The sequence below is a fragment of the Oreochromis niloticus genome, linkage group LG13 (genome assembly GCF_001858045.2).
Source record: "Oreochromis niloticus isolate F11D_XX linkage group LG13, O_niloticus_UMD_NMBU, whole genome shotgun sequence".
NCBI lineage: Eukaryota > Metazoa > Chordata > Actinopteri > Cichliformes > Cichlidae > Oreochromis > Oreochromis niloticus.
Genome location: NC_031978.2, coordinates 23,699,856 through 23,711,954, shown reverse-complemented (window position 1 = coordinate 23,711,954; position 12,099 = coordinate 23,699,856). Strand labels below are relative to the sequence as shown.

Below are 12,099 nucleotides of genomic sequence, written 5' to 3'. Positions count from 1 at the left end.
TTTTTGTTTTTTTTTTTTTGTTCTTTTTTTTGTTTGTTTGTTTTTGAAGGCTTGGGACCAGCTGTGCTGTGGATTATCTACATTTATTTCACATTTAAGCCCCAGTGAGAGGCAAAGTTTCTCAGTCAGCATCTTACAGTGAGTGATGGGCTCCTCCATGAATACGCTTCTGGTTTCTAAAGTTGAAACGCTATTGTTTTTCCACAATCTGGATAATCTTGGTCTCTTTTAATCTACACCTTAAATCTCTTGGCAATTATATTGCTTAAATTCAGTTGTTGGTCATTTAGCCATGGCTACATCAAAGTTAAGAAAAATCCTTTTGCTTGTGGAAATGATATGCGCTAATAGTGTACCCAAAAAAACCCCCTAAAATTAGGTCCCTGCATCATTGCAGGCACATTGTTCCCATGTGGGACCTGACTGGATAAAAAGAAACCTTTATAGATGTGGAGGAAAAGTACAGTGATTCCTGAGTGGGAAAAGATGAAAAACACAAGTTGGAATAGTATAAATAGAGTATGAATTCAACATATAAATAAAAAGTGAAATGTGAGAGACAAACAGCAGACTCTGATAGACGAGGGCTGGAGAAGCCACAGCATTGCGGGATGTTTGGATGGGTTTCAAGAACCCCTGAACATGCTATGAATAGCCTTTTCCTTTCAAATGAATAATGTGTTGCGGGGAGAGAACTAAATCATCCTAATGAGTAGATCTATGAATACGAGTCCAAAAAGAATTATATAATGCACAGGAAAGTAATTATCTCTGGGGCAGTAGGTTATCTAATATTGGGTATCTGCACTGGAGCAATTTTCCAAATTGAGCAGTGAGGCCCCCAAAGTCTACCAGAATAGTTATAATTCCTGATAAGATTATTCATCTACAGGCACAGCATGGTGTTCTGCAGCAGCTTCTCAATGAATTCTGCTCAGAGCACTGACATGCAGCACATTGCAGTGTTTCCCCGTCACATTATTATTTTTTCACTCCGAGGGGTGGTAAGGTCTCTGAAATGGCATTTGTGAAACGCTGGAATTCCATTAAAATCAATACAAATAAAATGTTTACAAGCACTGTGGAGGGCTTGTTTTTTTTCTTTAGTGGGGTGACCCATTCCTCCTCCTCCTCCTCCGGGAAAACACTGGTGCTCTCCGAGTCAAAAGAAATCCTCCTCAAGCGTTCGTCTCCATGCACAAAAGATTCCATTTAAATGATTTATGTGCAGCACAGGGGAACAGCTTTTGATAAAGTTGTGCTCTTATCTTAACGCTAGAACACATCACCTGGGTTTAGAGAGGATGAAATGATTCGTATGTTAATTTTTGTGTCTGCTTACAGTGTTCTCCTCACTTTACTGTGTGGAGTAAAGGAAAGCAAACCTACCAAAGTAACTTGTCTTTATGTGATAATCAGGACTCCCCCTTAATGTTTTAGCGTTTCATTTGTTTTAGGGACATGGGATAAAATATTTAGTGAACGTACTTAAATTAACATACCGTTGACTTTAATATGATTTGAGTGGAAAATAAAACAGCACGAGGCTGCTTTATTTTTAATGGGGACACATTAAATGCTAAAAATTGTTGCCTGCTGTTGTCAGCACATTTATCTTTGTACACAGTTGGACTAGCATGGGAAAAAAAGATGCAAATTTGAGTGACAAATACTGGATATTTAGGGCCAATTTTAAAAAAAAAAAAAAAAAAAAAAAAAAAAAAAGTTTTTATGTGATACAGTGGTATAGTTCCCTTTCCTCCATCATACTAAGTAAATGTACTAGATACATGTACTTTATAGTTTTATTTCCCTAGCTAGAGTGTTTAAAAAGTAATGTAATACTTAATACTTTTTAAGTACTATTACTACTACAAATAATAATATTAGTACATAGTGAAATAAAATCAGTTTATAAAAGAAAGTAATTTTATTAAGCTGAGAAAGGACTAGAACTTAAATTTGTATGATTTATTATTATCATTATTAACCCAGAGAACTACTATATCAAGTTTAAGGCTCGTTCGATTGGCTACAGGGTTGAACTTCACCTCCCAGAGTGCACCGCGGTAGGGCTCCTCTTCTCCCATTGGTCCCGCTCATCGAGCAGCGGAGGCAGACATGAGGCAGTGGTGAGAGCCCGGCGGAGAGCTGCGGAGCTGAAATGAAGCGCACACACGGAGCAGCTCACACCGCGCAGCACCGTGCGGCTCGAGGAAGGAGGCTCCGCGCCGCTAAAGCTGAAGGCTGCTCCGGCTGAATGAAGGGCTCCGTCCATGCGGAGGCTAGCGCTCATTCTGCTTCCCTGTGCTGTCGCCGTCCTGGTGCACTTGTGGTTGGCACAACGACCCTCCTCCGCCCCGCTGGACAACAACACATACTCGGGTACTTTTTTAGCCACAACCCCGGGCTTTTACCTCCTCAGCTTCGCAACTTTTTTTCTTTCGAGCGGCTGGCTAACTTTGCCTTTACCGCCCCGGTGTGGTAGTTTGCTAGTTAGTGTGGTTGTGTGTGTGGACAGGTAGTTAACGGCAGTGACTGGAATGAGTGTTTTCTGATGTGTGTTTTACGGAGGAAAAGAGGTGAATGTAACATTTGAATAGTGCGGGGCGTTGCTGGGATAGTCTCGCCGTGTTACAGTGCAACTACTGTGCTCCGTGGCTGCTTGAAGCGGGTTATCACTCATTATCAGCCCTCACACTGGCTGTGTGAACCGGCTGCACCATCAGATCAGTGTAGACTAACTACCTTTTAATGCACGAAGACATTAATCTTCACGGGGTGCATCGCAGTAAGTCACCGCAAACTGAGTATGAGAGGAAAACGGGTGTGTTTAGATTATTTTTTTTTAATCCATATTTTACATCTGCTCTTACATTTTGAGTACTCTGCTATTGTGTGAGGTCATCTTCAGTGAAACGTGTCTGTCTCCAATGCAGATGAGCCATTACCTTTCTATGAAGTTTTGGTGGGGGTGCTGTCAGCAAGACATCATTATGAACTGCGACAGGCGATAAGAGAGACCTGGCTGGGATACCTCAGACACCACCCCCACTTCCAGCACAGGTCAGCAGGCTGGACCTTCAACTTCACTGCTTTTCTGCTTGTTTCGATTTCTCTTGCCTTTCTTTTTCTCACCATGTCAAATTCATATAGTAGAGAGAAAGGGAGGGGGATGAAGCCAGCAGCAGCTGGCAGCAAATAACTGACAGCCCCATCAAGCCTTTTATCTTTACCTGACCAGCGGCCAATATTGTTCTCTTTCATTCTTCCTCTTTGTCCATTTCCTTCTCATTCAGCGATCCGAGCACAGATAAGGTGTGATGGCCTTTAAGCAACCCCCCGGTAACCATGGCAACGCAGGGTGGATAGATGGACAAGCTTTAGAAATCTTGTAGCCGAATATTGCACAAATGGGGGGGAGGAAGGTGTATGTCACAGTGTTTGTGTTGTTGTTGTTGTTATTGTTGTTTATTTTTTTGTTTTTTTCCCTCATCCAGAGTGGGGGTGAAGTTTATCGTGGGGGAACATGGGTGTCCTATACCAGAGGATGACCGAGAGGATCCTTACTCCTGCTCCCTCCTGAACTTCACTGAGCCAGGTAAAAGAGGGGAAAAAAAGAAAAGCAAAAGAGGGGAGAGGCATCTGACTGCAGCTCTAATTCTCTCTGCAATCTGTTGCTTGTGTGCGCGGTCGTCAAAGGGGAGCGGAGGCAGGCTAACAGCAGAGGAGTCGAGAGAATGAGAAGAATGGCTGTTGAGAAAAAGAGTGAAACACCTTTTTATTCATGTGTTCCCACAGCTCAAGGACAACTTTCTCTTCCTTTTGTATATCTAAGGCCAAAGCAGAAATGCTCACTGCTGCTGCAGGGCTGAGGGAAGAGGAGGAGGAGGAGGTGGGGTAACTAGAACTGCTTAACACTTAGAAAAGTAGAGCTGCACAAAGAGCAGACACTATATGAAATAATTTAACTCCCTCGCAGTCAGTTTTGAACGTCGACAGTAATTGTTAACGTCTGTCGCCTTCGCCGAGCCCGTCCACTTGAGCCGGCTTTCTCCACTTTTACTGGCGTTAAGCTGCCTTCATGGAAACATAATTACAGCTCATCAGAATGGGCTTTTCACACAGCGGCCTTTAGGGTCATGGCAAATAAATATATATATTTATTTATTTTTTTGTTCCCCAGCCCTTTCTCTTGCCCTCCACTGCGTTAATGGCTGTTGGTTGTTGACGTGATTTGCTTCAGAATGGCAGGCAGGCTTTTGGTGCGTGTGATGCTCCGTGTGATTGGAAGAGAAAGAGACAGTGGCAGCTTTTAAGCACAGTCGGGGTACCTGACGCAGGATTCAGGTCAAAGCGCGCGTTAAGCGGACAATTAATTGTGGCGCTGAAATGTGTTTGTTTGCTCCGTGTTCATCACAGGCATTTTTTTTTTTTTTTTTGGACTACAATAAGGTGAATGCTAATTAGCTTCTCAGAGCAGTAATCCTGCTGCCGGCAGAAGGTGTGTGTGTGTGTGTGTGTGCACTTTGAATCGAGGCGAAATAGTGAGATATTTAATGATGTTTGAAGGTTTTGAGATTTCAGAGCTGATATAAACACTACAGCATGAGATGAATAGACTGATTGAAATGTAATTAAAGATTTTTGTCTTTGCCTTTGAATTCTGAACTATTACAGATACAAGCACTTTAAAGACATCACACTGAGCTCTGTTTTTGTGTGTTATTTATTTATGCACTTATTCTTTTTTTTTTTTTTTTTGACTGAATGTTCATCCACTAGCCAGTAATAAAATTAATGGTTTGATTTATGATCTATTTAATGAGCCATGCACAATGCAGCCTATAGTTGGTGCTTGATATTGAAATAATCACCCATAAACACCCTAAGCGACGGAAATGTAATGATAAAAATGTATGATATTTTGATAATTACATTTTTGTCAGGTTTCCAGGGAATAAAGCATCAATCAAAAGCATTTACGTCTATTGTCTCTTAGTGGTAGCATAATCCTGCGGCTCAGTCCCATTCAGCCAACATGAGAAGCGTTTGGCGTGATGAAGCGTCTGATCCTCTTCGCCTCCAATTGTCTTTATTTTGGAAGGAGCTGTAGAAGTTGTGTAGAATGCACATAAAGTGAAAGCGGGGCGGGGGCTTCGCAGCTTCGCTTTAACAGCCTCGATCTTTTCATTGATCTCTCGGGTAATAAACTGCTCTTTTGTAATTAAGAGAGCACGCTCACAAGCAGGGGCTCGCTTTGAAGACAGCCGTCCTGAAGAAGCAGCTCCTCAAAGTGCTGATGGTGTAGCTTTCCCAGGGTCCGCCGCCTTTTCCAAATGCTTTCTCTCTTCTCTTCATCGCTAGGAGAAAAAAAAAAAGGTGTCGGCGTGTTGGGATTGTAATAAATTTCATGTGTGCTTGTGCAGTGACTCGCTGCCCTCTCTGTGTCCCAGCGGCAGGCCGGGACGAGGAGATGGAGATTGTGACAGTGTCTGATCCCTCGCTGCTCGCCCCCTCTGACGTGTCTGCCATTGCCCTGGACTTCAAGGTCCTCCACCCGGTGGTGATAACCCGGCTAGGGGTGTTTCCCAGCGGGACCCGAGCAGAGCTTCAGAGCAACGTGACGGTGAAGCTTCTCCAGCTGGACCAGGAGGTAACGCGGCTTTGACCTGTGAACGTAATGCATCGCGTATGCTGCGTTTCTGTGCAGCTCGGTAGAAACACAGCCCGAGGGCAGCTGGAGGACTCTGTGCTGCTGCTGTTTGTTGAACAAACTTCAGCTCATTTTAGAGTCCTGCTGTTGACAGAGCAGTGTGTGGCTGTGTTCAGTATGGAGGACGGTGTCTTTGTGAATTCTTTATGGATAAAAAGTTTGAGTATTTCTTTTTCTTTTTTTTCTTATTTTTGCACTTTCCTCTCCAGGAGGCTGTGGTTACTGCTCGCTTCAGCTCCATCAGCACGGGGACCTTGGTGAACTGGATGTGGTACAAACCAGTGGAGCAGTTCATCCTGCCGAAGGTCAGTTTGTCTCTGATCCTCTGAGCTGTAGCCACGACTAAAGAAAAATGGAGTAAAAGTCCTCCAGTCGGGAATATAAGTCTTCAGAAGCTGTTGAGTCCATTCTGCTTTCTTTTTGAATTAAGCTCTTTTTAGTACTAGAAAGCTACTTTCAGCTGCTCTCATTCACAACAGGTCACTACAGGCAGTGACCTGTTGTGAATAAGAGCAGCTGAAAGTAGCTCTGCATATTTGATTTGACAGATTCTTTTTATTAATTTATTTTATTTTTTTAACCTGGATTTTCTTGATGCAGCCACAAAAGGATTTGTGTCTCCTCCTGGAATCAAACCAGGGATCTTTGGCTTGTTTCAATGCAATAATTTAATGCCATATTAGTGTACCTACTACTGTCCACAATCATTTCCAACATAATATTAATTTTATTTGTACAACACCATTTAAAATGCACAGTTACAACATGATTGACAGTTCAGATAAAATGCACACAAATAACCCACGTAAAGTAGATCCCCACACATGTATGTACATATATGATAAATATAGAAAAACTGTAAAAATGCAAACTATATAAAAATGAAAAGCAATTTAAAATTCTTCCTCACATGAAAGAAATGGACGAATTTCTTGTGGAGAAATTGCTCAAATTTGACTCAACAATGCCTCGAATGTGAGCAGGTCTCTCTTCACCCCTAAATAATGCCTGTGAGTTACGATGCTGTACGACCACTGAGTCTTTGCAAACATCATGGTCCCCGTCTCGCACGCCCGCGCAGTGCGAGATGATTATCTACATCAGCGGCGTCTCCTCCTTTTCATTGGCTCTGCTCGGGTTGATAACTGGAGGAGACGAAAAAGAGAAAAACACGAGACTTAAGGAAGTTCAGGAGTTTATAAATTAATTAAACAGAAGTGATTTATCATTAATGTGAATGGGTGCCACATGCAGATTTAAAGAGGTTAAACCCCCCAAATCAGAGGACACATGAGGTCATTCATGTGTATGAGCTCACTCATTGAGGTTGATGTTAAATAGAATAAGTATCCGTTAGGAGAGCCTCGCTTCATTTTATCCTGTTATATTTATATAACGGTGACCTCACGCTGAATTTGGTGTTTACCTTTGCATAAATAAACATCCCCAACCTGAACTGATGCAGAAAAGCAACACATCAGTGCATAAAAAAGTGTTTGATGCTCACGATGTCCTGGCTTTAACACGCACCGCCAAGCGAAAGCTGTCCCTGTGTCTGCACGTACGCCTGGCGGTGATGTCAGGGGTACAAGAGTACACCGGTGCATCGCTGCAGCAGAGGCTAGGTTCAGGGGATGTTAAATTAATCTTTCATTAACATTGTAGCGAAGCATAATGTAATCCACTCTAAAGTTTCCAAGTCTGCAGTGTCCTTGATGGTAGCTAATAACATCATTCAGATGAGATAGCGTTGGACAGCACACCGTGTGCCACCCGTGACATCTGTCTTTATTCCAGGGGTTTGAGGGGACGCTCGTCTGGGAGAGTCTCGACTCTGCCGCACTGACCACAGTCAACTCCTCCGTGCAGCTCAGTGATGGAGGAGGCGTCCTAAAGATCTCTTCTGTATGTGTTTGCACACAGTATCTAGAAGAAATATATGAATAACGCACTCTCATTCCTCTTTCAAGTTTCCAATAACTTAAAACTTTTTTTTTTGCTCTTTTTCTTGGAATTGCAGATTGCAGAGGGGATATTGCCTCATAGAAGTGCTCTTGGATTTCCCGGTTTGGCTGGAGGCTTCACATTTACTATCTATGGTTAGTCCGGCAGCAGAATAAACTTTGCACTTTTTTTAATATGATAATTGTGTGATCAAAGCTACATTTTTAAAAACAGACCAGATGTAAGAGGTCCAAAAACACCGCTCACCGCGCTGCAGGCTTTTTGCATATGTTCCAAATAGAAAATAGCATTTTGATAGCCTCAACACCCTGCTGTTCCAGTATTGATTTTACCTACATGTGTTTGCATTTTGAATCTTGAGAGGAGATTTGGAGTGAATTTGTGCAAAACAAAATTAAATTCATCATTCAGCATCTCTGAAAAACCGAACTAATGGTCCATTGTGCCAAACATTATCATTTTTTCATATCGTTTTATTCGACGTAATTAAAGTTATTATACCTCAAGCGCCTTAGGTTATTAAAAAATTTGGGCTGAATAAATATAAGTTTTGCACAAAAACTATTACAACTTTTTCCCTGATTACCCCGATTGTTTTCCTCACTCTGCGTCAGATGGAGACGGTCTGTCAGAGCTCCTGCGGGGCCGCCCAGCCAGGATGGAGCGCCATGCCTCCAGGCTGAGGGAGGAGGATGCCACTTTGCAGGAGGAGAGCCTCAGGCATGGCGACATGGTGTTCGTAGATGTGGTAGACACCTACAGGAACGTGCCTTCCAAACTGCTTCAGTTCTATAAATGGTATGCCAAGTGCTAATGACTCGATTCTCTGTCTCCAAATTGCCTGGGCCCTCTGAGGAAATCAGCAACCTGAAATGAAAGTGTGCCGACGCCTGAAAATGTCTCACTGTTAAAATCACGACTGCAGTCGCTCAGTCAAGAAGTAGAGTTCTGAGTCATCAGATAAAGCAAAATACACCGAGTGGTCTTAAGCTGTGATGTGATAAGTGTTATACTTATTTGCAGACCTCCTGCCCTTCATGCTCGCTGGTATTTGAAAGCAAATCCACTCTGGGTTATTGTATAAAATCAGAGGGTGGGCTTTAATTAAGGCTGCATATTCCCTCTCCGGCAGGTCTGTGGGAAACGCTGACTTTAATCTACTGCTGAAGACGGATGATGATTGTTACATCGACGTGGACTCTGTATTAATGAAGATTGACCACAAGGGTCTCAAACGCAGCAATTTCTGGTGGGGGAAGTAAGTACAGTTGGGCGTCCGGTCCTGTTGACAGCATATACTTTGTGTCCACTTGTGCTTACAGTTTAACTTCAGTGCACTGTCAGCTGAATTTTGGAGCAAAGAAACGGGAACGCTGTGCACGGTTAAAATGCTGATAGGTCACCTGAAATGGAGACTGTATTTGATGATGTTGTCTCTGCCATCCTGACCCAGTTTCAGGCAGAGCTGGGCGGTGGATCGCATTGGGAAGTGGCAGGAGCTGGAGTACGCGAGTCCAGCCTACCCGGCATTTGCCTGCGGCTCTGGCTATGTGGTCTCTCGTGACCTGGTCCAGTGGCTTGCCAACAATGCAGAGAAACTGAAGGCCTACCAGGTAGAGTACGAATGCTAAATAAGAGCGGCCGACGTTCATGATCATAACGTGAGCAGTCCATCCTGGATGTCTTGTTGCAGGGAGAGGATGTGAGCATGGGGATATGGATGGCAGCTGTTGGGCCTCAGAAATATCAGGTGAGAAGCTGCTTGAATGGTATGAACTAATGCCAGCATTAGTAAAACATAAATGATTTGCTTTATTATGAGTCTAACACTGGCATAAAATACAACTTAGCCCAGTGCTTTCACGGTACACCAGCCCTTATCAACGTCAGACTGATAAAGGTCAGCGTCTGGCATTAAGAAATGTTAGAAAGGTACAGATATGAATGTGTTTAATGTGTACATTTTTCTTACAATATAAATGGCAGCTGTATTCAAGCTGTAAATATAAATGGTACTTAAATTTACAGCATTATTGATAAGGTACGGTGTATTAACACATCGCCTTTTATATGACTTAGAGCAGTTAAACAATGTAAGACAAAGAGAATAACAAATACTGTGAAACAAAAAGAAAACTGCACTCATTTGTACTCACTATTGGTCCTCTGAGCTTCATTAGCCAAACTTTAGCATCTCACTAATAGGCTCTGCAAGCAAAAGACACAACGTGAAATAAAAATGTGAACTGAAATGATAAAACCCCCTCTCACCCTTGAATTTTTTAGTCTGCTAAGCACGTACAATTTGATTTCTGTGGAGAAAAAAAGGGGCAGCAAAGAGGCATGAACATTTATGATTGTTTTTCTCTTACTAGTAATTCAATATGCGGTTTGCTTTACAGCTTAACATTTTTATTACGAGCATGCGGCAAAAAATCTTTGCTAGTGGAGTCGCAGTTTAAAGGAGTGATTGTGTTAAATGGTTTAATGTTTGTAACCTGAAGCATATCAAAATAAAATACTGCCAATTTAACCCGAGAGAAACGTGACCCGGCGTCCGTCTCATAGTCAAATCAATTTTTCCCCCTTCCCGTTGCCAGGATCCCGGCTGGCTGTGCGAGAAGGAGTGCTACCTGGACATGCTGTCGTCCCCCCAGCACACGGCCAAGGAGCTGCACGTTCTCTGGGATAGGAAAAGAGCCTGTGGAGACCCCTGTGGATGCCCCTGGGACCACTGAATGTGGTTCACGCCACACTCACTACGTGACACTGTGGGTAAAATGCACTCGACACTAGCTGTCAGGTCATTTTCTGTAATATTTTTTTTTCTTAAAACACTAAACTGAGCCATTATCAGTTGCTAGAATTATTATTATTATTATTATTAAAAAAAAACACTTAGATTTGGAAATGTGGGACACTCTGTAGGGAAAATAATGTCAAACTTTGCAGGTTCGTAATATTAACAACATAAACCATTTGCAGCTTAAAGAAAAAAAGACCTCACCTTTAGCTGTAGCATCCTGCCGGTATTTGTATCATGAAGTCGGTTATTAAATTTGAAAATGTCAAAATGTGGGAAGACTGCAGATGAAAAGATGCTTTATTAATGTAACTGTCAGGGATGGTACAAGAACCATGTGCAATACCAGCGTGTGAAGGTCATCATGTTCAGGGTGATTGCTGTAAGACTTTGAGTACTTTATTCTAATTGTTGGTACTCTGGAGACAGAGCTGAACATTTTTTTTTTTTTTGGTTTAATGCAGATATTTGATGGCGTTTTAACGATGATTCCTCTGCATTGCTATGTTTTGTAAATTTATTGTCTGAAGCTTTTCATCTTCTTTACTGTTTGTAGGTTTATGATGGGCTTTCTCACAGACACACACACACAGTTTGTACTGTAATTGTTATTGTGCAGATAGTGATGTGGCCTTACTGTATTTGTTAGGCGTCTGTACGTATGTTAACACTTGTGATATTGACAGATTTTTGGGGGAACTTGACAAAGCAGTCGGAGCGACTGTGGAAAAGACTCACTCGTTTAACACGGTTTTATGAAAGCCTCCTCAAAGGTAATAAAGAACACTTAAGAGAGATTAATGGCTCACTTGTTGTTTATTTTGGGAACGATGAACGCAGTAAACTTGGGGGCGCTGCTGATGCTGCTGTGCTCAGTCGACACTGGATACGGATGACACCGGTCCTTTTTATTCCCAACTTAAAAAGGAACAGGAATCCTATTCTTCTCCTAAGAGAGTAACAGCGCTGGAGTTTTGGAGCAGAGGATGTGTTGGCACCAAACTGATCAGTGTTTTCATGTAATCGATAAGACCGAAGGCTTCTTTGGACACATGCTTCTTTTAGTGGGATCTGTTTGTTTACTAAAGTATAGCCATGTGATTGATGCTGAGTCCCCAGAATTAGATTTCCTCCCTGTATATTTTCTTTTCTTTTCTTTTTTAATTAATTTATTTTTTGGGGGTAAATAATGAAAGATGATGCTGAATGTTTTACTAATGGAGGACGGTACGAGTCGTTTGTTTTATTTAGGCCCGTCCCACCTGCCAAAAAATCTGCTCGTGCACTTAACCTGACATTCGAGCAGGCATTCCTCTTCTTCTCCTAACCACCCTCTTCCTCCCTCCCGTCGTATCCTTTCGCCTCCTCTCTTTCACTGAGCAGCATGATAACAAAGTCATATCCGCATCTGTTCCACTCTCCAGCATAGATAAGCGCGGCGTTTTCCGCCCCATCAGCCTTTCTCGCTGATTCGCATCGAAGCCCTTCATTGTGAACTGGGAGAAGCGTGGAAATGACACACTGACGGGAGGGAAAAAAAGGTCACTTCTGCTTTCCGTGCCGATGACTCTTTAGGGGAAGAAGTTATTAAATTTGTCTAAACTTTGATGAGCGC

The 12,099-nt window shown here is 42.5% G+C and overlaps 1 protein-coding gene and 1 long non-coding RNA gene across 4 annotated transcripts; one reads left to right on the top strand and one right to left on the bottom strand.

Moving 5' to 3' along the window:
- Positions 1-2,044: 2,044 nt before the first annotated feature.
- b3galnt2 (beta-1,3-N-acetylgalactosaminyltransferase 2) lies at positions 2,045-11,281 on the top strand. Of its 3 annotated transcripts, none has more exons than XM_003441195.5 (12): positions 2,055-2,385; positions 2,940-3,066; positions 3,501-3,601; positions 5,457-5,656; positions 5,926-6,021; positions 7,514-7,621; positions 7,737-7,815; positions 8,296-8,479; positions 8,814-8,939; positions 9,135-9,294; positions 9,375-9,431; positions 10,282-11,281. In XM_003441195.5, exons 1-12 carry the CDS (start codon positions 2,277-2,279, stop codon positions 10,417-10,419), a joined length of 1,485 nt encoding a protein of 494 aa, XP_003441243.1. In that variant the 5' UTR covers positions 2,055-2,276; the 3' UTR covers positions 10,420-11,281. The 3 variants fall into 3 exon arrangements, with proteins under 3 accessions (XP_025753068.1, XP_003441243.1, XP_019222024.1); XM_019366479.2 differs by lacking the exon at positions 2,055-2,385 and adding an exon at positions 2,449-2,827; XM_025897283.1 differs by lacking the exon at positions 2,940-3,066 and having other exon boundaries at positions 2,045-2,385.
- On the bottom strand, positions 6,424-10,275 carry LOC102081391 (uncharacterized). Its single transcript, XR_269739.3, has 2 exons — positions 9,838-10,275; positions 6,424-6,861 (listed from the first exon to the last, which is right to left on the bottom strand). It is a non-coding gene; the product is annotated as an uncharacterized LOC102081391 (long non-coding RNA).
- Positions 11,282-12,099: the final 818 nt, after the last annotated feature.